At 36.9% G+C, this 25,092-nt stretch overlaps 1 protein-coding gene and 1 long non-coding RNA gene across 2 annotated transcripts; both read left to right on the forward strand.

The window, feature by feature from the left end:
• Positions 1-803: 803 nt before the first annotated feature.
• Positions 804-14,923, forward strand: abhd17c (abhydrolase domain containing 17C, depalmitoylase). Its single transcript, XM_041219540.1, has 3 exons — positions 804-1,585; positions 11,315-11,494; positions 13,834-14,923. The coding sequence occupies exons 1-3, from the start codon at positions 1,098-1,100 to the stop codon at positions 14,051-14,053; spliced, it is 888 nt and encodes a 295-aa protein (XP_041075474.1). The 5' UTR covers positions 804-1,097; the 3' UTR covers positions 14,054-14,923.
• Positions 14,924-18,561: 3,638 nt separating this feature from the next.
• Positions 18,562-23,209, forward strand: LOC121295094. The gene is made up of 3 exons (XR_005946850.1): positions 18,562-18,659; positions 20,042-20,330; positions 21,321-23,209. It is a non-coding gene; the product is annotated as an uncharacterized LOC121295094 (long non-coding RNA).
• Positions 23,210-25,092: the final 1,883 nt, after the last annotated feature.

A 25,092-nucleotide genomic window follows, 5' to 3' on the forward strand; every position in this document is an offset into this window, starting at 1 on the left:
ATTTATTTTTGGTTCAGCCCTCAGGGACATCACCCCTGCCGACCTCAGCTAGGTGTGTCTACAAAACAAACAAAAAAAAAAAAACTGATTTTGTAAAGAGATGGTATGCGAAGGCTGTCTAGCAACGAGGAGAGGGGGAGGGGATCCTCGACCAAGTAATGAGGTATTGATGTTTTTTTTTAATGGTTGAGTGTAGCAATAGGGGAGACTGGTGGTTTGACTTTGAGAGGCTCTGAAATACCATTTATTTTCTTTTAAACAAAGCACTTCTCAGTTTCATATGTATTAAAAAAGTAAGAAAGTATTGAAAACAATAGTGGCAGCAGATTTCAAATAGCCGCCTTACCAGTTACCTACGCAATGCTTTTTTCCCATTAACATTTAACAATACTTATTAACATCATTCATCAATCTAATTTAATCAGATGCATTATTTGTATTATTTGTCTTTGGTTGCAGTATTTAGCACTACGCAAAGAGTTACCTCCCAAGTTTGTGTCACTTTTCAATTATATTAGCATCTTTTTGAGCAGTAGGACAGGATTCAGGCTGACAACTCAATAATCACACTGTCCTGCAGTACAGTATAGCAGCGTTATAAACAAAACAAAAACAATAAATATGCTGAAAAGCATCTACTTTAAGCGTCGTAGTTATACGCGTGATATAAATAACAGATATGGACAAGTAAACGCTCCACATGCAGCGCCGCCGAGGTGTAGTTGTTCAATGGAAATAATAATACAAGATTAGCATTAAGCGCAATGCTTCTAATGCAGCTGGAGAAGGATATCCGCCGTCTAACCCGGAAGCTGTGTGTAAGAAGGTAGCCTTGTGTCGCGTTAGTGCTGCGGATGCTTGCTTTGTGTTTTTGCAATTTTCTTTTCTCAAATAATAATATCAATACTAACCATTTAACGTACCTAGTAGCAGCAGTTTTCTACGGCTTCTGAACGGTCTGTAGAAGCTATGGTGTCAAGGAGCATTTGATCGTGTTTGTTTTTATTCTGTCGCTTTTTTATGTTTGCGCTTATCATTATAATTGAATTGCTTCGCTGTTGTAGGGAAGGAGGTTAGATTGGTTACACCTTGTCTCCATGCCAGAGCAAGGCCCCAGGATGAATGGTTTCTCACTTAGTGAGCTCTGCTGGCTGTTCTGTTGCCCGCCCTGCCCGAGCCGGATCGCGTCCAAGCTCGCTTTTCTCCCCCCCGAGCCCACTTACTCGGTGCTGACAGACGAGGCTAATGCGACGTCCAGTCTTCACTTGAATGAGCGGGCTGACTGGCAGTACTCCCAGCGGGAACTGGACGCTGTCGAGGTGTTCCACACCCGAACGAGTCGGGGGAACCGGGTCGGCTGCATGTTTGTCCGCTGTGCACCCAACAGCCGCTACACCCTGCTTTTTTCCCACGGCAACGCAGTCGACTTGGGCCAGATGTGCAGCTTCTACATCGGTCTCGGATCCAGGATAAACTGCAACATCTTCTCCTACGATTACTCGGGCTACGGCGTCAGTTCTGGCAAACCGTCAGAGAAGAACCTGTATGCTGACATTGAGGCAGCTTGGCAGGTGTTAAGAACAAAGTAAGTATTAGTGTTATGTTATGGAAACATTTTAATTTAGTTTTATTTTTATAGATGGTTTGAACTGTTTCTTGTCATATGAAAGAGATTTTAATCGTCTACATTCCATTCAATTACTGTTGTGAAGGAACACCTCCCCCATCTGTAAATTTGCCATGGTTACCGTTGTCAACTCTACCACATTGAACCACTGCATTTTGCTCTTACTCTTATAATAGTAACCCTGCTACGGTTTACCGGTGTTCTTTAAAGTATATTTTGCTCAATGCTTGTATTAATAGCAAAAAGCTACATAATTTTTAATATAATTATTCTGGTCTTAATGTAGATGACCTAGTCATTTTGATGGCTTACAAAGAATACTGTAGCTTGGATTAGGATTTGGGTCCATTTATTTAAAAAAAAAAAAAACAATCCAATTAATTAAAGTGAATGGGAATTGATATTTTAGAGACCTCAATTGTCGTGATTGTTCAACTGCATTCATTTGAAGCCAATTTAATTGACTTACAGTGACTTCAATTGAAGTAATTTGTTGCTACTATGAGAAGCTCATTTGAACAGAATACTTCTAATTGTCATTTTGATCAGTGATGTGTAGGGATTCATTAAAAGGGAATGGGAATTTGAATTGCCCCCAGCCCTGGCTGGGATGATAGCCTATGATGACCTCCAGGAATGACACTTTTTATATTTTAGTCTTTTTAAATAAACATGGAAAGGGTTATAGTATTTTTTTAAACCTACATGTAAACTATATCTGTTTATTCTCACAATAGTATTGAAAGACCAATACCAGGCTTGTATGAAAGCATCTGCTATGTCACTGAGATAAAAAGCAAGGAAGGGCAACAGCTGACTTGTGGTCAGGTCACTTATAGACTGGAGGCCCCACTTACTGATTCATCCCTTGAAATCAGGCTATGAGAGGGTGTGGAATTGGGAGTGTAATTTTTAAAAGAATGACATCCTGCTAAAACTGGACAGTGATCTAAGAACACTTGACTTTATAAACCACATAGCCTCATGCATTTGGTATAGCTGTATTTGCCAATATAGAGCTTCAAATGTTTAGAATTGCAAGGATGCTAAATGCTCTATCTTTGATTCTTGTTTATAACTCAGCTGGTCATAAACAAAGAAGATAACCTCTACAACTGTGCCTATAGTATCATAGCAGAGTTGACTATACACAGCTTAATGTTGTGGAAAGAAAGTTCAGCTGATGATATAATGCAGTACAGATGGACGCTATCCTGTTCAGACCTTTGCCACGGTGGCTTTGTGTGTGCAATGATTTTCCTTTATTTACCTTCCTGGTATTGGCTAGGGGAAACATTTCAGTGAGTTGTAAATGTATTTATTGTGTCCTTTTAAAAATACAGAGAACATGGCATCCGCTTTTTGGACCCTGTAATCTCAGCATTATTATCTTGTTTATTTTGGATACAAGTATTCAGTTTAATTGTGCTATGCACTGTTGCTGATATACTTTCAGTTCCACACTCACTGCTTGAGACTACAAGTCTCTTGTTTTTTAAGGTTAGGGACATGAATAAATTAAACTAATCCAGTCTCCTACTAACACAAGTTTCCATACTAGACTTTTCATGTGGAACTTGAAATAAATACCTTAAATGTATAATTTAAAAAATGTAAAACCTGGTTGCACTTGCTGCACACTGCCTGTAAGGAATTGAATATGAACATTTGGTAGTACTAAGCATCTACTGTATCAAGGGTGAATTCTGGTTTGTTTGGAAGGTCTATTTCATTGCATTGCTAGTGCCAATTGCGCTAGTGCACTGGGGTTTGAGATCTGTCCTCTATCGCTGCAGGAAGAGTGGTGGGGGGGAAAAAAAACCAAAAACATAAGTGCTCTGGCTTTTCTGTTCCGTACCACATCATGGACCGGTATTGCTGTGTTAACTGTTTGACAGCGTGGGCAATAATCCTTACACTGTCAGCGTACTAGAGTGGACATTTTGAAAAGAACTTTGAAACAGGCTTTAAGTGTAAAAAGTTGTTATGATGTTAACAATGAAAATGAAAATATAAATTACACGTATGTTATTTAAACAGTAACACTTGGATGTGTGACACTATTTTTCAGAACCCCTCTACTTACTCTTTAAATGTATTAAATTTGAATTAGTAGGACTGGGGTGTTAAATTCTCAACATTGCTCTAACCGCATACTTGGTTTAATATAGACTGCCAAAAATAGGTGCTAATGAGGGTTATGACAGTTGGCTCTATATTTTGCCTGTGGCTGCCAATGGAAGCATGTCAGAGATTGTTTGGGTTAATAAAAGCACACTTGATTTTGCTAGGGGAAAACGAAATCGGTTTCTGCTTGCTAACTGATTTTTTGTGGAGTATATAAAATATGTGGAAAGTTTGATTGCTGCAGTGGTATGTAACTGCGTACTGTGTGTGCATTGCATTGTTTTTCTCTGAACATGAAAATATCAGATCGCCTAGTTTCATAATAATATAGATGGTAAAAGAACATCATACCATGCATCATGTGCAGTTACTGGAAAGCCCACAGATTGTTATTGGAGTACAGAAATGTCCTGAGGGAAGACAGAGGTCAATGGAAATTATATTAACTGTGCTGCAAACTTGCTATACTGGAGTAAAAGGTCCACCTTTCTGTCACCTTTTACTTTGAATTAATTTTCTTCATTCCCTGGTTTCTACAGTGCCTTGCCAAAATAGTTTTCTTGGTGAACTTAAACGTAACTATAGGAATTATTAAATTGAAAAATTCAAACTACTTGACTAAAGAATGTTATATTTGCCCAATTAGATTAACGAGTCAGGTTATCCGTAGCACTGAAGTTTGTTTGTCCTAAATTCAAACATTATTCCAGTGCAGGCACGGTAGGTCTTGAGACTGAATTTACAAAGTTTTGGATGGATTGTTACTTTAGTCCTATCAGCATGTGTTAATTATTACACAAAGGTTTTACAATGTTGTCGCAAGTTTCAAAATAGCGATTCGGTGTGCAAGAATACTTTGATTGTCTCTATCCATTACTGATTTATAGTCTGTATTTCGTCAATTGAAACCAAATAGTTTCCTTGTTATTTGAGCCTTGTCATTAGAACTGTCTGCAATTACTATTGTAAATACTATACAGTTTAGGGTTTTTGTGGGTTTTTACTTTTTATTCCCCCCCCTTCCCCATCCATACTGTACATTAGCTAAAGGATTACATAGAGGCTTCTAAATCTAGCCCACAGGTGTAAACATTAGTCCTGGAGCAGAGTACAATCTTTGATCATAGATAGGCTAGTTGATCACTTTGCAGATTGCTCAAAGGTTGATGTATGATTGTTGCTTCTTTGTTGGCACTGCAAGACCACTCTGTTAGCAATTGTGCATTTGTCAAGTGTGTGTATGTTTTGTATTCCTAGTTTGTGATAAGCAGACTCTTAATAGCAGCTTTTATTCAGTTTCACTTTTCTGATACTCGCACACAATGCTGTACTTTCATGAATGCTTTTGCAAAAGGGATGTGCCAGTAAACTCAGTTACTGTATCCCTGTGAGTGTTGCTTGGTACTAATGCTAATCTTCAAAAGGTAATTAAATTACTACATTATTGTGAAGTGCAAGGACACACATCACTGCCTCTGATTTAAACTCTGCAGCTAAACCTACAATAAATGTGTGCCCTTTCCGTCAGTTTGCAGCCTTGGTCAGATCATTCCCTTTGATAATACAGTTCTGGCTAGATAAATGTAAATCAGTAGCGTAAACCTCCTTGCTGCTTATCCCAGGATGTCAAAAATGTGACCAATGGAAAGAGAGAGCTAACACTTCCTGCGGAAAATAAGTGTCTGTGAGGCTTTCCAGGTAGCAAGCAGCGATCTTTTTCAAAAATATGTTTATTGAATCATGTTTATTTTAAACAGCATATTGTGTGCTGTTTGCCTGTGAATGCTTGGCCGCTTCCTCATCCATAACTTCCACCAAAACATTCATCTCCCACCAGGCACTGTTGGATGTGAGCCAGTGTGCACCTCTATGATCAGGGAAGGTTAACGTGACCTCTGAACAAAGTTAAAAAGAAAGGAAGTACAGTAAACCACAGGAATGGAACCAGTAAGACTCCTATTGCGTAGCAGTTTCACCCATCCAGGTTTTACCCCAAGCTTGATTTAGACGCAGTGTATAGGCAACAAGCTCCGGCGTGTCTTATTAAATGCATACAGTAGTAAAACCAGGAGTGGATCAAACTGATATGCAACAAGAGTCTTATTTCTATCCCTGGACCAACTTTACAAGGAGGTGTATTTTAACAGTCTCTGCGACCAGGTCCACTTTTTAGATTGCCTTAAACATCTACTGTACCTTTCGCAGAAACCATGAATCTTTTACTTCAATCTTGAACACTTCTTGTCCATCAAGTCCTTTTCTTTTGCTGTCACCCAAAGATGCCCTTTTATTTAACAGCATTTTTGTAGTAGACAATCAGTAACCTGGTACATGAATGGAGCTTTTGATTTGAAGTATTTAGGTTATCTTCTCTTTATTCACATTTTTCCGAGTTGGCAGAGTTTGTGTCATGCTTCAACCGAGGTAAGTTTTAATTTACAAATACTTTAGGAGACAAAATTAAAGTCCAGTGGCCTGGAGCCGGATCCTTGAACAGCCCATCAAAACCTTTTCTCTCCAGCCTCACCTTACAGGTCCTTATCATTGTTACATTTAATGAATTCTGTAAACCCATTAAGTGGGTCTGAGGGAGAATCAAGTAAATGTGTGTACTGTGTATTATCATATCTCAAAGGTATTGCAATATTAAATACAACCTGTCATTTGTATTTGTGTGTGTTGTGTTTTTTTTTTTTATTTTTTTTTTAAATATGGGGAATTGCTGTTGGTGTATTTTTCTGTTATTGGTAGGTGTAAATTTAGAATGTGCAAAAATCACTTTGTTACATAAGTATAGAGAGAGTAAACCAGCTACTGGCACACCCATAAGTTGTTGAGGCTAGGGAGTAGGCTGGTAATAAAGATGTATTATCGGAGCACCTTTACAGGCTAATTGGTTAACTCAGGCTACAACACAAACTAAAACAAAATAGGCATGACAAACTTAAACTACAGTACTGGGGTCTAGCATGAAGCTATTTCTTTGCTCTGTGATTACAGTAGCAATGAGTTCCACTGACCTGAGCTCTAAATAATCTTGCCAATAAATATTTTTTACAGAGACATTTAGATCTCCGTTCTGTCTGGATAACAAACCTTGTTCTGTGTAAGTTGTTCTCATTTCTTTAGGCTGTCAATTCTACACTGAAAGTAGAAGTACAGTAATGAGGAGCGTGCCAGGCACAGAAGAATACTGCCTGCAAGGTTATTACACTGCCGGGAGCACTGGCCTGTCCTGTTCAGTTTTAGCATGGGAGACAACAACTTGTTACAATTTTTTAAGTAGCATTTAAAAGGGAGAAATCAAATAACTGTATTGTGTTATTTTAATTGCGTCCAGTATTTCCAATTCTCTACTTCTAAATCATTGTACAATACATCTCATTCAAAGCACAGTACAGCACCTACACATAACTTAGCTCATTGCATTGGTAGATGCAGGACAACATCGACCATACAGGTAATTGGAAAGAGGTGCGGTGTTTATACTAGTGGTTTTCCAGAGTCATCTGTGCCAGAGAAGAGCAATCAACCCTGCAGCTAGACAAAGACCTATTATGGCATGATTGGCATGGCATCATTACAGTGTAAAATATGTTAATGAGCTACATTACATTAATTGGCTGGTACTTAGTTGCAGTGCAGTTAGCGAGAATGCTGACTTTAAATGGATGATTGTATCAATCTGTATGTGTCACATAATGCATTAGTGTCGTTTTGTGACACTGCAAGTTCTCGCTGTAAAAGAAAGGATCTTGGGAGAAACCTTTGTTTCTCAAGGCCGTCATTGCGATGGCATTAAAAACAGGAGGATTGTTTTGTTGACCATGAGTTGAACTATTGGGGAGGAGTGGAAACCTAGTGTGTTTTCCAAGTCCTTTTAAAGTATGTTTCTTAAAATGTATCATCCTGGTGTTTTGCCTACAGCTGTTCTATCCATATGAAAGAATCTGCAACTCTGCTTCTTGGGGTTTGATAGAAATGACTTCAGTGCTGATTTTGGCAATCCTCAGCAGGGAGTATAGTTTTTTTTAATTTCATGAGTTGCATTGAGGCATAACGGTTACACTCTAGCAGTTTTGTTGAGCAAAGGACACGTCTGTGTAGTTACCTTGCTGCAAGTAACCTACAGTGCAGTCAGATTTAAACATTTTCTTTTTTTGAACATGTTTCTATAGAGTGTGTACAGTATGTGCTACGAGTTTGACTGTGACCTTAACCAATGTGAGGTTAAAGCTCAAGGTGGGGTTTCCTTTTCTGCACAAGTTTTCACTGCCTTTTCTGTCTGTGTCCTAGGTAACACTGTCTGCTAATGTTAAAGCTTTAGAGTCCAGACTGTACAGTGCTGTAAGATAGTTTTGACCCAGCACAGTTTGAGAACTTTTCTTCAGCTACAGCTATGGCCAAAAGTTTGCCTTGCCCAATAGAATTGAATCTCATAGCGCTTTGTAGTTTTCCATATACGTAATGAAAAATTTGACATTTAAAAATCTAACATGAAATACTGTACTGCTATTGTGGCTTCCAGTAGACTGTTACTGTTTCATTTTGTAGTTTCTTTGATTGTGTGATGTTAAATAAAAGATCTAAATTATGTTCATATATCTTTGTAAAATTCCTGGTGATGCAAACCTTTTGGCCCTGGCTGTATATCTCCAATATATCTGGGAGTGACACCAGCTTCCCAGCATTTGCAGTTTCACTGCATCGTCATACTCCCTGATAACAGGTGCTGTCATTTCCCATATTTACAGTGTTGATCATTGCATTGAAGCCATCATACTGGCATCATACTGTAATCCTTCTTTCTGAGAAAAGGCAACAGAATTATACTGTTTAAAAGGCTGCTACATTTCAATGAATGTGGTTATAACAACCATTACCTAACTTTATAGACCAAATGTATTGATAGTGACATATTCACACAATCTGTACTGTAGGGACGAGGTGAAAGTCGCTACAGTACTGTATGTGTGATTATAAACTGTTCTGAGCAGCTCAATTAATAAATTAAGCTCAATTAAAACATATTTCTTTGTTTCAGGAAAGGGGTACTGTATTTTAACTGCAATTTAGTAAGGTAAATACTAAAAAAATGATATACTAAATTGTAACTACCCTTTTCAATACCCAATAACTTTTAAAGAAAGATATATGTACAGATAAATGTATAAATGTACAGAGATACATGCTAGTGTATTGTAGCAGTTCATTTAGCCTGCTGTTTTGAGTGGAGTTGTCTTTCCTATCCAACTAGAGTGTTCTGCAGTTTTGAGTTTAGTAAAAAAATATCAAATCAAATAATGTAACAAACTGAGTTTAGGTGTCTGTTTGGTTGATCCAGACTGTTTTCTAAAAAATACCACGTATACACAGGGTCTTTTGTGCAGTTTCAGAAAAAACAAAATTATATTTAAAAAAAACATTTAAGTAAATAAAATCATTTACATTTTTTTTATGATGTAAAATTAAATAGTATAGTTAGAGACACCCAAATTAATATCCAGGCTATGCAGACTAAGGCACTGACATGGCTTTGTCTACTTGCAGTATGTGAGCACAGTGCGCTAACCTTACCTTGTGACTTACAGCACTGCCTGTAAAGTTTATTGTGATGGCAGCTTGTTAATATTTCTGTGAATGTTCATTTTGACACAGGAAGTGTGTTTTATAAATCAAATTACTGTACCCGGCAAAATTCCAACTCTCATTGGGAACGAAAGTTTTTCAGAATCTGGCATTTTAAGGTAATCGACAGGCTTTACTGTCTGTGAATTTTTCTTCTTGCAACTAATTATGTACCGCAAACAATAAAACTTTTTCTGAAGGGCAGTTTGTAGTTAAACCCCATTTTGGTGCTCACCTTTTGATTTACGTATTTATTTTTTCAAGGCAGTGTAAAAATGTGACTTTTTTTCTTGGAACTTCATCAGCATCTGTTTAGCCAGGTACTTTCTCATTCAGTTTGATAGGTTTAAGGTCTGTTCATGGAAACAGGCACCTTTTCAGTTGTGCTATATCCTTCGCTCAAGGAGCACACTCTGCTTTCACAGGTAATGCACAAACGCTGCTTTTATCCAAACCGGTGTAATCCTTCCAAAAGCATTTTTATGTTTAGCAACTGTATTTTATTTTGTTTTATTTTATTTAAAATGCAATGCAGTATATCAGTTAACTGTTTGACTTTTTATTTATGAAATATTCTATTTCATCTACCTTAAGTAGAATATCTACTACTTCAGTGGTATTTTTTATTTAACTTTTTTTTAAGCACTTTTCTTTGGGCGCCTTAGGTTTTAAACCTAATTATTTTTACAGTGTTTGAAATAGTGTATTTAGGGTTAATTTTACAGGTAGGTCTGCAGAGATACAAACAGCCACATCACTAAATGAAGAGGGAGTTCTAGTATTTAGTCCAGTTCTTATTCATAGAAGGGAATCTGTATTTAATGCAACAAACGTACTGATTTATTCACAGTGGGGAGGAATATAATTTTACTAGTGATCTTTTGTGTTTGTTATTTTGTAAATAATAAAAAAAATATATTTTTAAATGTGTCCTAATTGAACCCACATGTTGAAAGTGAAGGAAAGCCAAATCATCTTTATAGATGGAAAATGTGACTTGGCTGACCGTCAGATCAACAGAGACCTCCTTGCGTGACTTAAATGGGAGTGTCTGCATAATTTAAAGTTGCATTTTCCATGCTAGACTACAGTACCAGATCTAAAAATAACCCACAAAAGACAACGGGCAAGGAAACAAGAAAAATGCGCAACACTGTATAGCAGCTTTAGAGTTACTGTAAAACTTGGATAATCCAGTTTATTCTACAAATTGTAGTGTGGATTATTTTAGAATTAATGTTTCAGATTGGAACACATGAATTAATTGAAAACAACCCCGTTTGGCAATTTAATACTATATATTAAAGATGTGTTATCTGCAAACTACAATTTAAAAGAGCAATTCCGGTGGCTGAAAAAATACTAATGTTGTGCAAAGTCAATGAACTAAAAATAACTTCATTCAGGGGAATTTGGTTTTTTAGAATATAGACACTTTCTGTACACATGAAGGTGTTCCTAGTTTAGTAATGTTAAAAAGACATAATTACTAAACCATTTTCTATTTGTATTCTAATCTAAAAGTGTACAACCTAAGGTCACTGGAAGCAAGGTCTATTGAATGATCAAGATTGAATAGGAACCCAAAAAGATCAAATGTGCCCTGCTTTGGGAGACGGATGTGTGATACGTTATGCACCTACTGTACAAGTACAGGGTCATTTAAACAGTGAGTGGTCAACAAAATAAAGTAGATAAATCCGCCTGTGTCTGTTTCAGAATTGTTTAGGACCACTTGAAGTGGAAGAGACTCACTTAGTTACAGTGCAAAACATTAAGATTTTCTTATTTTGAGACGGACAAAACACCTCTGCAGCTTCTTATGGAACAAAGTGAATCTTTGAATTTACAAAGGAACTGCTCAGTAAATTGGTATCCACCCCCAAACAGCATTACAGTGAATTGTGACACAGTCTTTTTTGCCTTCCATAGGTACGGAGTCAATCCTGAGAACATTATCCTGTATGGGCAAAGTATCGGCACCGTCCCTACAGTGGACCTCGCCGCTCGGTACGAATGTGCAGCTGTGATCCTTCATTCTCCACTCATGTCGGGACTGCGAGTGGCATTCCCCGACACCAGGAAAACATACTGCTTTGATGCCTTTCCAAGGTGGGTGAGACTGTGTAGCTATAGAGGGCACTGTTCAGCTCCACAGTGCTGTGCTGAAGCAGACACAGTACACCACATCGCTTCTTTTTCTCCTTTCTTTTCAGTGAAGTGTTTGTGTAGGAGCACCATATGACTGCATGATTCACATTATATTATTAGTATTGCATTGCTTTGCTGCCTGATGGAGCCGTGTCAGCTCTTTGTGACCTTATCATCAACTCGGTGCAATACAGCATTTCCTAAAAGCAAGCTTGTACAGCAAGTTCTTACAATGCTGTACAGGCTGATTTGTAATGTCTGTTGTACATCTGTTCAGTAATACTGTAACAATGTATGGGCATGTGACTCGCTCATCACAAATGGAAGAAACTTCCCATGCAGCTGCCATTTGTGAATTTCTCTTGAGTCGACTAAACTGGAATAAAATGAGGTGAAAGTCAGTTTGGTGTTTCAGGATAATAGGCATAGAAAATGTTATCTCTGTACTTTCTTTTGAAAGAAATCTAGTCTACTCTTGCTGTCGATCAGTTGTTCCCAACTCTGACTCTTAAGGTCCATCCAGCCCAAGACTTTGTTTCAGTCAAGTTCTAAATTGATTAATTGACCCCCCCCCCCGCCAAGTAATGTCCCCACATTTCATACTAGAGCATGTTGAGCAAACGATCTACTTCTGGGAGTGGGTCATATTGTTGAAGAGCAGTGGGAAAGATGCCCATTGTTCCCAGAGGCAATTTAATCAAACCAACTAGACAACTGCAGTTTGTGTGAGGCTTCAGTTTATTGGCTGTCTATTTCAGAGAAATGCTTCTGGTGTATGGGTTTTAATGTGGGAAACACTGGAATCAAGTACTGAGATGAGCCAACCCCAGGTATTTTACAGGCACTTCAGTGAGAACCAGGCATTGGGACCTATTTATAAAGAATATCTGTATTGGAATGTATACCTGACGACCAAAGTTGGTGACCACTAGTGAGCTGAAATCTGTGCTTCTGTTTTTTTAAATTCCAGTTACAACTTAAGAAGAAAAAAAAAAGGGGGGGGGTTGGGGTCACGTATTCGCAGTGGAAATGTTACTTCCAGAAGCAGCGCTGGGTGTATTTCCACCGGGAAATTATTTCACACTCCTATACAGTATAACAGATTTTTAGCCAGCAGAATATGTACTTGTAGTGTCCACTGTGAATACTGTAAATATGCTGTCCAATTTTGTGAATATTTTTTTTAATATGGTGCTGTTTATCAGTTGTACTGTAGGCTACATGCTGTTTGAAAAAATATAATTATCCTAATGACATTTTACATTAAATGAATTTTGATAGTTGGACTTGACAGTAGGTGAATAAAAATAAGGCAATACATTTAGTATTGATGGGGCCCAAAAAAATCTACCCTGAAGACATCCTCTTGAGCAAGTTTCAGCCGCTATGCTTTTTGGTGCCATGAGAAAGGTATTTGTGTGTGCAAACTCTTACAACACCAGTAGAACATGGGATCATCAGTTTGCAGTTTACTATAAGAGGAAAAGCCTTACACAATGCTAAATATATTTACTGAGGATTGTGGTGGTACAGAAGGTAATTTAGGCTTGACAATTGCATTGTTCCTTTACTCCACAGATGATGTGTTATTTTATAGACTATAGCAGGCTGCATTCGAAAGATTAGTCGAGAGAGGAGATAACTTGATAAATGCTGATCAGGTTTCTGCTGGATTCTTTGTTTGAATTGGAATTTTGCCGTCATTGGCCTGTCAAGTGAAAAAACTTACTGGATGTCGGCTCCTGTTATTCTTCAAGCCAATACGATTGCTTTGTATTGTACTTTGCGTCTTTTCAGCACAGTAGTAGTAGTAACAGCAGCATGTTAAAGAAATCGAGGTTTCTTATCTGGCGTGTAAACGAATTTCCAGAACACAGGCATTGTAAAGCATTAACAGAGTGAGACTGTGTGAAAACGTAATGAGGTTCTTGTCTCTATAGATTTGCAGGCTGTTATGCGGTGCAGTTGGAATATTAAGTAAGTTTAATGTGTAGTTTGCAAGTCAAACCTCGTGGCTAGCTGAATTGGCCATGGGATATTTCCTGTCTGGGTGACTGGCAAAAGGAAGTGGTAAAGGTACTGCCAATCTAAATGTTTTTAAGGACAACAAACACTGTTTCGCCATTCACTACCTTTTTCTCTTTTCAAGGAGCAATAAAATACATGTTACAATCAACAAGGAGTAGCTACTTCATTGTGCGTTCCAAATGTTGCGCAACGCCTGCAAGTCCTCCATCTCTCTCTGTTTATTCACAAGTAGCATGCCATGTTTGTTGACGTCTCCTCTGTTTGCGTTGCAGCATCGATAAAATCTCAAAAGTAGCATCACCAGTGCTGGTGATCCATGGGACTGAAGATGAGGTCATTGATTTCTCCCACGGCCTGGCGATATACGACCGCTGTCCCCGAGCAGTGGAACCTCTCTGGGTGGAGGGGGCCGGACACAATGACATAGAGCTGTACGCACAATACCTGGAAAGACTCAAGCAATTCATATCCTTTGAGCTGCCCAACTCCTGAGAAAGAAGGAAAAAAAGCACATGTGGTGACAGGTTGCTACTCTGAGCCAGGGGGCTGGCCTGATCAGTATTTGCACATGCCTTTGTCTGGATTGCTGTCAAAGCTTCAGACCATAAAGAAAGCTCTTTGTAATCCTAGGGTGAATTTTAATGTGATAACTACAACTTTGCAATTTTTTATATACATGGATAACATTCAAATAATACACCTGGGATACTCGACTGCTGATTTATTTATTTATTTTTTTTACTTCCTGTTCTAAATCCCCATAAAGGAAACTGGAACACCATGCTAGTAACAATGTTTTCCCCACTTGATTTTTATTTTGTTTTGTTTTGCAATCTTTTTTTTTAAAAAAACAGTTAATGAGCAGGAAAAAAAGTACTTGATTAAGTCTTGGTATTCACGACACCAGTCATTGGTTTGATTGGTGGATGCCTACAGTATGGTCTCATACCCATTCAGGTTTAAGGCCCAGGGAATACACTCTCTTTGTGAAGTTTGTAGCTGTGGTATTGTAACTGGAAAAGCTGTGTTGATGAGGTTTTATCTAATTAGTGATGATTTAGTAAAACGTGCTGTATTTGTTCAGCCCCAGTACATAGAACATGATTTTCCACCCTGTTGGAACGAAATGGCAATGAGAAAAAATATATATATAATTTTTTTTTTCCCCCAAATGTAAAACTTTGAAGTGTGGTGCTTGGTACAGTATGTCTAAAGATAGGTACACCACTTTTGTTCAACATATATCTTCTTTCTTACAAAAAAAAAAGTTAAACTGGAAAAAAAAAGAAGCATAAAATGTGTAAATTTATCATCTTTTTAAAAACATATTTGACACATGCTTTTTGTCAGTATTTTTGAATTTTGTTTTATTTCAGCCAATCTTATTTTTGTTTATTTATAAAGCATTTATTAGGATGATCAATTGATTTTTTTTTTTTAATAAGCAGTACTGTGGTTTAGACAGAACATTTCTAAGAAGCATTGTACATTAAAAAATAAATGCATAATAATAAATAAACGGCATGTACACTAAAAACATTTGAAATATGATTATATACAAGAGATGAAATAATGTAAAAAAAAAAAAAAAAAATACTAACTAGTTTTCTTTGCAGTTCTGTGAGCAAAATAGAAAGTTAAATATGTACGTTAAATATATTGGATTTAATTATTATTTTTTTATATAACTAGAATGGTCTTGTATGTTTTTCAAAAACAATCTTAAGAGATTAGTTTTTGTTTTGTTTTTTAAATACATAATGACAAGGGTTTATTATTAAAACACTACTTCATGCAATTGTTTGAGAATTGCTTTCTTGGGCTGCTTTTCAAATCTAAATTACTGCAGTATCTTGACCGTCCCATTTTTTTTTTTTTTTTTTTTTTTTTTTTTTTTGGTTCCAGCGGTTCGGATAAAATAAAAAAAAAAAAAATTTCTAACCTTAAAACAATTTAAAATCCCCCCCCCCCCCCCCCCCCTTTGGGTTGGGGGAAAATGGATTTTATAAAGTTCCTTCAAGTAATACATAATAAATGTACACATTTGTTACACTGATTTTTTAAACTGGATATATAAATATATATATATATATATATATAAAATAAATAATATATAAAAAAAAAAATGGGTTAAGGGTATTTTAGCCTACTTGATTTTGACACTGGAATCGCAGTATGCATAAAAATAATAATAAAAAAAAAAAAACACTTAATAGGTACACACTACTACTAATCTATCTTATTTTAAGAAATCAAAAAAAGCCTTAAATGTACTGTAAGACTGAGATTGATGTATTAATTGATGAGATTGATGAATTAATTGCGTTAGAAATGTTTCTGTATAGTTGCTTTAAAGCAACGTTATGGTTGTAATGGAATAAAGGATGCATGGAATTAATAATCAAATGTGGTTTTTATGTGTTCTTGTGTTATTGATGTGCTGTAAAAGAAATGGTGTGAATCTGGTAAAGAGGTAAGACAACAAACCTCTTCAGTCTGCTGCCGCTAACTGTTCTAACTGTGGGATGTGACTAATGCCTCATGTGTACATGCACTTCAAAACTGTCAGCTGTGCCCTTGTCAACTGTCCACGCTAATTCAGGCTTGATGGAGTTGTCTGGTTTTGTAGCCAGAGTTTCTTTTTGCTGCTGAATTGATTGAAAATTGATACTTGAAAATGCCTTGTCTCAATTTCTTAATACAAGTGAAAAAAAACTATTGGAGTGTTAAGGATTCAAACCATTAAAGTATTGGGCTGTGTAGTTTATGATTTGAAAGAATTGGTCATGGTGCAGGGAGAAAAAAGAAATAAGGTTTCAGAATTCAGATACTGGAGCAGTCTGTGTATACCTCTTACTGTGCAGCAAACTGAAGAGTTAATGTGTTTTCCACCAAGGGGAAAAGGTCTTCATCTTCTGAGAAGTTCCAGATACACTATTATTTAATGTAAATTTAAATTCTTAACAGTTGCCTCTGGTACTATATTATTTTGTGGAAAAACAAGTGTTGAGCTCCAGTTCCCCACGAGCCTGGAATTCCACATGGGTTTGGAATTTGTGCTGCGACAGACAGAATTATAAAGTGTTGTTTCACTTACGGAATTTGTACTGGCAAGGGAAGTCACTCCTCCTTGATAAAGACATATTATGTTAGCAGATATCTTTTTTTTTTTCTTATCCTCTCCTGCTCCAAATTAGCCTTCCACTATTAAGCACAACACAATTCATCCCCAACTATCCTTCCTCCCTTCTATTGTGTGCTTACTCCACAGATCTAGAATAAAATATACAGGATTTATTCATGCAAAGTAATGAAGCAGCAGAAATTCATGTCAATTTTTTTTTTTTCTTCTTCTGCATGAGGTCTGTAGCTCTGATTTTGTCTGTTTGATGTGCGGGTTCACTTAGTCGGAGATGAGCAACATGTGGAAGGCAATATTTATCTTCTTTGTACTATTCCTTGGCAGATAATGATGGTGAGAAGTATTTTTGAAGGGTCATTCCAATGGGTTTTTATGTATGTGGTCTTCAAGCCGAGAGTCAAATAGAGCTCATGACTAAGAGCCTTCTAATGAGAAATGGTAAACTGTCCCATGTGAACTGGTCATAAAAATGCATCATTAACTGGTATGATTAATTATATTTTTAATCTAAAGAGTTAATCAGTTGCATGATATCATTTAGCAATAATTATTTCTGTCCTTTTCTTTTATCCTCTTTCCTTAATAAATGTCTAACAAAGAGACTTACGTTCAAAAAGAATATATACTTGGTGTGTTTTTTGGTTTTCTAAATCTGCTTCAATGAGTTAAAATAATCTTCACAGGAACCCTGCCATACACAAAGTATGATGAATGCTATTTAGTTTTATTAGGATATTAGTATTATTATTGTTAGTTTTTAAAGATGGTGGCAATCATAACAATATTCCATTAAACAGTCAGGACAACAAGACTCCCAGTCCAGCAGATTGTAATGTAGGACATTGTGTCCATGCTATGAATAAGGGAGTTTACAAGAAAATATTACAAAGTCCATGGCGTAACAAAATGGACATAACTTGCATACTGAAGCGATATATATATATATATAGATATATAGATATATAGATATAGATATATGTAAACTATCCAAGTCTTTACTTTTTGTAATCATACAAAAAGCAGAACAAGTCCCTGACTTTGTTTTGAATACAGTACACCATGAGACCGTCTTTTTTGGCAGGCAAGCGCCTAAATGTTTACATCTGCAGCAGGGAGTCTGTGTCTTCTTCAGTTTTCTCTAAATTTAGAGCCTGTTAGTATAGTATTTGGGCTCAGGTTGTACAGGGCTAGTGTTTAACTGAGTCTATGTGAATCTGTCGGATTGAAAAACTTAACTGTTGAAGACTGCTTTATAAATAGAGCCACTGTGGTCTCTCTCCCTCCATAAGAAGCAGTTGGTGTTTGGTAAGGAATCTGATGCAGAAAGTAAGCTTTTTAAGTATAATTTGCTGCTGCATGAACTTTATTTTTTAAGAAACTGATTTTGAAGTTTTAAATCATCTTTGCAATAAGCTAATTAGTCTATTTGAGTCAAAATGCAGACCCTAAAAACTAAAGGTGGAGTTCAATGAGATTCTGGGTGATATAGCTTTGTAAGAATTATTTTTGAAAGTAGGTGGTAAAGAAAAACAATACAAAGGGTGTAATGCAAACCTCGAATTCAAACTGCCTGTAAAATGTGTTCCATGTGTATTTAAATCCAGTCATTATCCCAGACAGGAATTGCCTTGGAGGAGGGTCAGACATTAAAGTGATGCATGTGGCAATATTGCTGCATTCTCTCTGAGAATATTAGATGTGTGAAATGTAAAGAAAATGAAATTTCCAGCAAGATCATATTTGTCTCACTGTGGGGCTTTCCACATTGGTGGCTCTGATTAGGAAGCTTATTAGAGTCAGTGTAATTGGATTTGGCAGGCACTGCATGAGACATCATGAGTTTTCAAAAAGAAAAGTGCGAGGAAATAGTTCTTCAACAAGAGGAGGAACAGACTCTTATTAAAACCATGCATCTCAAAGGATGATCCCTTGTGCATATTGGACACACACACAAGGGTAAGTTATAAAACACCAATACAGCACTAATTACTGACCATGTTGTTTTTTTGTAATACTGTACCTGTTTCACCTGAAAAATATTGTATAAAGTTGTGTTTGTGTTTCGCTTCTACTTGTGAATTGTTTAGTTAGCTTTCCCACAGTTTGAGAACAGTAGAGAGCAATGTGCCCCTTCCCCCTGGAGGCTAGGTCTCTGAGGTTCAAAGTGGGGAACAGTACACAGGTCTGACTGAATCCTGCAGACTGAATCATTTACCAGTAACACACAATCCTGCAATAGGATTACTTATATGTCTATTTGAATATAAATATATAACACCAGGGTTTCACAATGTAAAACCATAGTTTATATATTTTATTTATTATAATATAATCAAAGAAACTACAAAAATGATATTGCAAAAGTCATAGTAGCACAGTATTTCATATTAGATTTTGAAATGTCACATTTTTTGTTAAGTATATGGGAAAACTATATATACTAGTATTATTCAACCTGTTAACGTAACATTTATTCAGCAGGTTGAGTTTATGAAGCAAAATGAGTTAATTCTATAGGGTGATGCAGAACTTTTGCCCATAGCTGTAGTCATATCGTATTTGCATTTGCTTTTTTCAAAGAAGCAGAAGAATGTCTTCATTGTGTTTAAAATGGGTTGAATGATCACAGCTTGTTCTTAGTGAAGTGTGCAGTATACAAAATGCAACGTTCACGTGGCTTTTCAACTCTTCCAGCTCCACACACACACACATATATATATATATATATGTGCAATATAACATATAAAAGTAATTACTCTTTAAACTTAAAATATGAAAGTTAAACATGCTCTTTATCTAATGATTATAATAGCTGCCACTGAATGCGGTCTCCACTATTGTACTGTGCACCAGCAGCTTCACGAGACGCTTTCACACTTGTTGGGTAATGTGAACAAAGTACCTCTTCTTGTCATGCAGTATACATGCCCTTTGATATATACAGAGTTACTCTCAGTCTCCGGTGCTGTCAGTCTAGAACCTATTATTAGCACCAAAATCCATCATTAAAAAAAAAACTAAAATATGTTAAATAAGAAAAGCCATATTTGTTTTATTGTGATGTTATCAGCATGGGTTTTTATTATTGCTTCTAGATCATTTTTGCAGTATTACTGCATCTCAACCCTTTCTCATCTGATAAAAAGAAATGAAGTCACTGTCTGACGAGTCAGCCGAGGAAGAGTTGAGATAATAATAGCTTTTTAAGAAGCAACCAATTGAGCAGTAACAAAATCAAACAAGCAGCAGAGTGCATTGGACACTTTGAAACCTGTGTGTCCACCTCTTCATTGTATTTTTTTTTCTTTTTTTTTTTTTTTACTTGTGTTTAATTACAGCATGTAAAATGAATACAGGCGAAGACTCCGTTTCCCACGCCCATCCTGCAGATTCATCCTCGTGTCTTCGTGAAGAGCTTTTGCTCCATTTCTCTGACAGCGAGAGCATGAACATTTTGTCTTGGGTATCTTCATTGCACAGAAACGGAATCCATCAACTCCCCCTTCAGTGTGTTGACCAGAAGACTGGGCTCCCTTTCCAGCAGAGGCAGAACCAGCTCTACAGAACACCACGCACTCGCACTCTGCTTGGCTGGCTGGCAGGGCTCTCTAGCTGCAGCTCCCATAGGTTGGTAATCCACTGATCCTCTGTTTCTTAGGCCTCTAATATTTGTGACTACCTATATCGAGGGTGGTATTACAATGATTTAATTTAACATGGATTTTTTTTACAATAGTGTATGTTTGCCATAACTGTACAGCACTGCCAGTGGATCTAAAGTGTTTCATGTCTCATGTTTTTTCCTACCCCTAAATTGTAACAGCATCGATATTTAGATCTGCTGCCATTTAAGATCATTAAAATAATTTCATCCTGCCTTCAATGCTTTACAAACAGCTAAATCAGTTGAAGATAATTGAAATTCATTTCAGGTAATGATGGTTATCTGGTACATTAACCTAAAATTGAACTAGCGCACTTAGGAACCTCCTGTGACCACATAAAAAAAAAAAAAAAACTGTGATGGCTTTATATATCTCTCTCCGTAAGCACTGTGTCTAGACATGTCCTTTTATTGTCAAGCAGTTGTCGACACAACTAATAATTATATTGAGATTAAAACAAACAATAAAAAATTACAAAGCAGACTATTTGGACACATATGTTAATTTGAAATTATCAGCTTTTCATCTTGAAATAACATAATGAGGTATTTTTTTGTTTGATTTCTAAATAAAACCAAGGATTCATTTGTCAGCATATGCCTTATTCTGAAATAGGCAATTCTAAATAGTAGTGGCTTCTGTTATGAACTATCCTGAAACACAGGCCTTAACCCCATCTTAGAGTTCTTATTTAGCTTTTTTCTTCACTCCTTGCAGCAGTGGCTGCAATTTATGGATGTTGTCCACTAAAGTAGTGTTATTGGACTGGTAACATTATCTGGATATAAAACTTCAAACTCCATTTCCATAGCTTTGATGTTCCCTTTACCTCACTGGTGTTTGGTAATCTTCTGAATGGACGTTCATGGGGGTTACGTTCAATGTTACTTTTAGATTGACAAGAGGCTTGTTGCAATGAGCTTAATTTGTGGACATTGTTATCATGTTACAGAAGAAGAGTGGACGTGGGAAGTTGAATCTAGTGGCTTCCTGTACGATGACACCCCAGTCCACAGGAGAGAAGCCAGAAGAAATGTTACTGTCAGCAGAGACCATATGGAAAGAACAAAGCCGACAGATTTGTCCTGCGATTCCGTCACACGCCTCTCACGATATGTCTTAACGAAAGCCTTCAGCAGGAACATGGCTTTGGACCTGCTGCCACTGCCGAGCTGTGATCAGCTGCTCCCCTCCTCCTCCAGCATTCAGATTAACCCCTTGGAGCTCATGCAGTTGCGAGTGAAGCCGTGGCTGCTTCACAGAGTGCTGGTCTTCCTGAAGAATGGAAGAATGCTGCCAGAATCCCAGCAGGTGAAAGCTCTCTCCATCCTGAAGAAACAGCTGCTTCAAATCCAAGCCCGGGCCTCAAGGAAACCAGACTTCAAAACCAAGGGTTGGTTATAATAATATATATTTGTTTCCATTTCCTTCCCATGTGAATTATTTCTTTCTTAATGTGTCAGTTGTTATGGCATTACAGCACCTTTCGGCACCAGGCTGGCTGTTCAGCACATTTCCTTCTGTGAATCTATAGAAACAAGTGAATTTTTCTTGGTAGACTGATCTAAATCTGATTTTTCTGCTCCTTCCCTTTTCCACCAGATATTACAAAGTGTTGTGCAAGGGAATGATGATTCTTTAAATTAGCTAGACTCCCAATCATCAGTGTCTAGAAGAAGTGAACACATATACATACATATACAGCACATTTAAAAAAAAAAATTGTATAGTTGAACCTTTTTTCACACAAAATATATTTGCTCCTCGATAGGAATGGAATACCAGCATAAAATAAACATGAGGGTTTTGCAGACCCTTTCTGTAACAAACAGAAACGGGAAATCTAGCTGCTTTAGGTTGCCAAAGCAAGCACAATCTAATTTTTTATATTCCAGTAGAAACACTGCAGATTCCAGCACTTTGCACGGTATAAAATGAGCCTTCATTTTTCAGCTGCATGCTCTTGTTTATTATTGGATCTGCCTCCACCTTTGAAACCAGGATCTTCTACAGTAGATGTTGGTCCTTGGTTCTAACTTCTTGGCCACACCAGCTCAATTTGGCACATTCTGAATTCTCATATTTTGTAGATCAGCCTGTTGAACTATGCAGCCCTAATAAGTATGTTGTTGACAGCACTTTCTGTTGTGCTGTTGCTTATTCTCCTGAGTTGATGTTGGAAGCAGTGATGTGGCTTTGTGGTGTTTGCTGTGCCTGAAGGGCAGCTCCCACACTACTCATTTCTTGTCAGCAAACTAATTAATGTTGAAGGTTGCTGATGGGTTGAATGCTAAAGATTGGCAGAAATACAAATCAAAATTAATGTAAGGCGTAACTTACTGGAGAAGATGCATTCTGGGAATTTCTCAGTATTTGAAAGGTCTTGAGAAGCATTATATCTGTCCTCCTCCACAAAGGTGCCACAACCTGTTGTAAAGATCCAACAAATGCAAACTTTGCGAGAATAGAGATGTGAGAAGTTTTTATATTGAATGTGAATAAAGAATGAAAGGATGATATATAGCTGTGACAGAATTGGGTTCATTTCCTGATAATATTGTAGTGCTGACCATGAATCTGGCCCTTATCACAGTCAAGGCACGTCTGTCTGACAGTTGACCATGAGCCTGGGGAAATGAAGACATTGGAAAACTGAAAGTGGACAATGGACACCAAACATGCCAAGAACTGTTGCTGTGCTTGATATGGAATGCTTCATTTGTAGGACTGTCAGCCCGATCTGTAATAAAAGGTTAGCACATTACAGCTATGAACAAAAGTTTTGCATTACCTCGAATTTTAGGATTGAGACATAATAATAATAAAAAACTATAATTTAGAAGTTTTATTTAATGGCATGTAAATAAAGAAATTACAAAATGATATTGCATGTGTCTACCGGAAGCCATAACAGTAGTATTTCATCATGTCAGTATTTCTTGTATTTCATGTTAGATTTCCAAATGTCAAATTTTTTCAATTTAGTCCAACATTGTGTGTACATTTTCTGCTTCCAACAAAAACAACGTTATACATGTAAGACGGGGTACATTTTAATGAACAACACCTTTGGTAGTAAAATTGCTGACAATTTATCTATCTTTTTTAATAATTTTTTTTATAACAGGGTAGGAAATAGCACAGATTACACCGTGTAACAATTTTTTGGTTTTGTTTTTTTGTTCCTGGGTAGTAAGTGTTATTTCCTAATTGCTTATACCTCAAAAGTATAGAAAATGGCTATTATTCCCCACAAACTTTGCTTTTGTGACCAGGACAGGTACATTTCAAAATATCACTAATTTCCAATGAGAAAACGGGCAAATTTGTGTCTTTTCGTTCACATAAAGTCAGAAAAAAAACAACATATAAATTAACAAGTATTTATACTAAAGTAATATAAAAATGAATGAAATTACTTTATGTGAACGAAAAGACACAAATTCGCCCATTTTCTCATTGGAAATAGTGATATTTTGAAATATCACTGTCCTGGTCACAAAAGCAAAGTTTGTGGGGAATAATAGCCATTTTCTATACTTTTGAGGTATAAGCAATTAGGAAATAACACTTACTACCCAGGAACAAAAATTGAGTTACATAGTGTTATCATTACCTGTTTAAAAGCCTTTAGGTGACCAGACTTATGTTAAAGGGCGACCTCTATGGGTCTGACTTAGAACAACCCAACATTAAGCACTGTTTCTGCGCCCTTGTAAAATGTGATCCGTTCTCCTGACATTTGAAAATGGGCATTGGATAATGGATATTGACGAAAGCAGCGCTTCCCACACGTCCTGTTTTTGTTAGTGTGGGTGTACTTGCAACTAAACAAAAATCATGTTATGGTTTGTTAAGAAATCGTTCAAAAACTATTTCAAATAATTTGTATAATTTACAAGAAATGCACCGAAGGGCAATGTGTCAGTTTCATTCCATTATCGAATCCTGCCAGGAAACACCAAATACAGTTAAATCAGTAAAAGAGATCCGGCAACCCAATTCAAAACAGGTCTTCTCTTTTGCACAACTTCTGTGGGAGTGGAAACATTGACTTGGCTAAACACTGTATCACGCGTTGAACTTGGAAAATTACCGGTACTTGAACATACAAACAAAATTGCCTTGTTTACTACATATGTAAATTGCCGATGTGGTGCGTCATCTACTGTAATTTGTTCCATGACATTAGAACAATTGTAATTACTGGTATTTGGGCTGTTTAAAATGTGCTGTATTAAAAACAAACCAAAACAACCCACTATTAATGGGACAGACTAATATCTCTATGTAAGCTATCCCGGGGCATGAACCTGTTGCGTTTTGACACGCGTCTCTTATGATGGTTCCCCAAATGGAATTTGCTGAACGATTGGAATGTGATTATTGGCAAGTAGGCTATATTGCAAAGCTGTGAGCAGGTCAACAGACCCAAGGGTATTGCACACTGTGTATTGCACGCTATTGGATTCGATCTATTTTAGTTCAGCGGGATGTAGCCGGCACTCAGAAGACGGTGTAGTTTGCATGCGAAGTGTTTGCATGGAGACTTAGCTATGTTGATTTACACTTGATTTGATGTTTAATGTTGTTTATTAATTAATAATAGCGAAGGTTTGGACCTGATGTAACCCTAAGCAACATATCATTCTAAAGAAAACGTCCTATACAAATCTTTGTGTACAGTGCATAAAGTCTAATAATCACATTTTCCTATATCGCCC

This window comes from Polyodon spathula, chromosome 19, assembly GCF_017654505.1.
Source record: "Polyodon spathula isolate WHYD16114869_AA chromosome 19, ASM1765450v1, whole genome shotgun sequence".
Lineage (NCBI taxonomy): Eukaryota > Metazoa > Chordata > Actinopteri > Acipenseriformes > Polyodontidae > Polyodon > Polyodon spathula.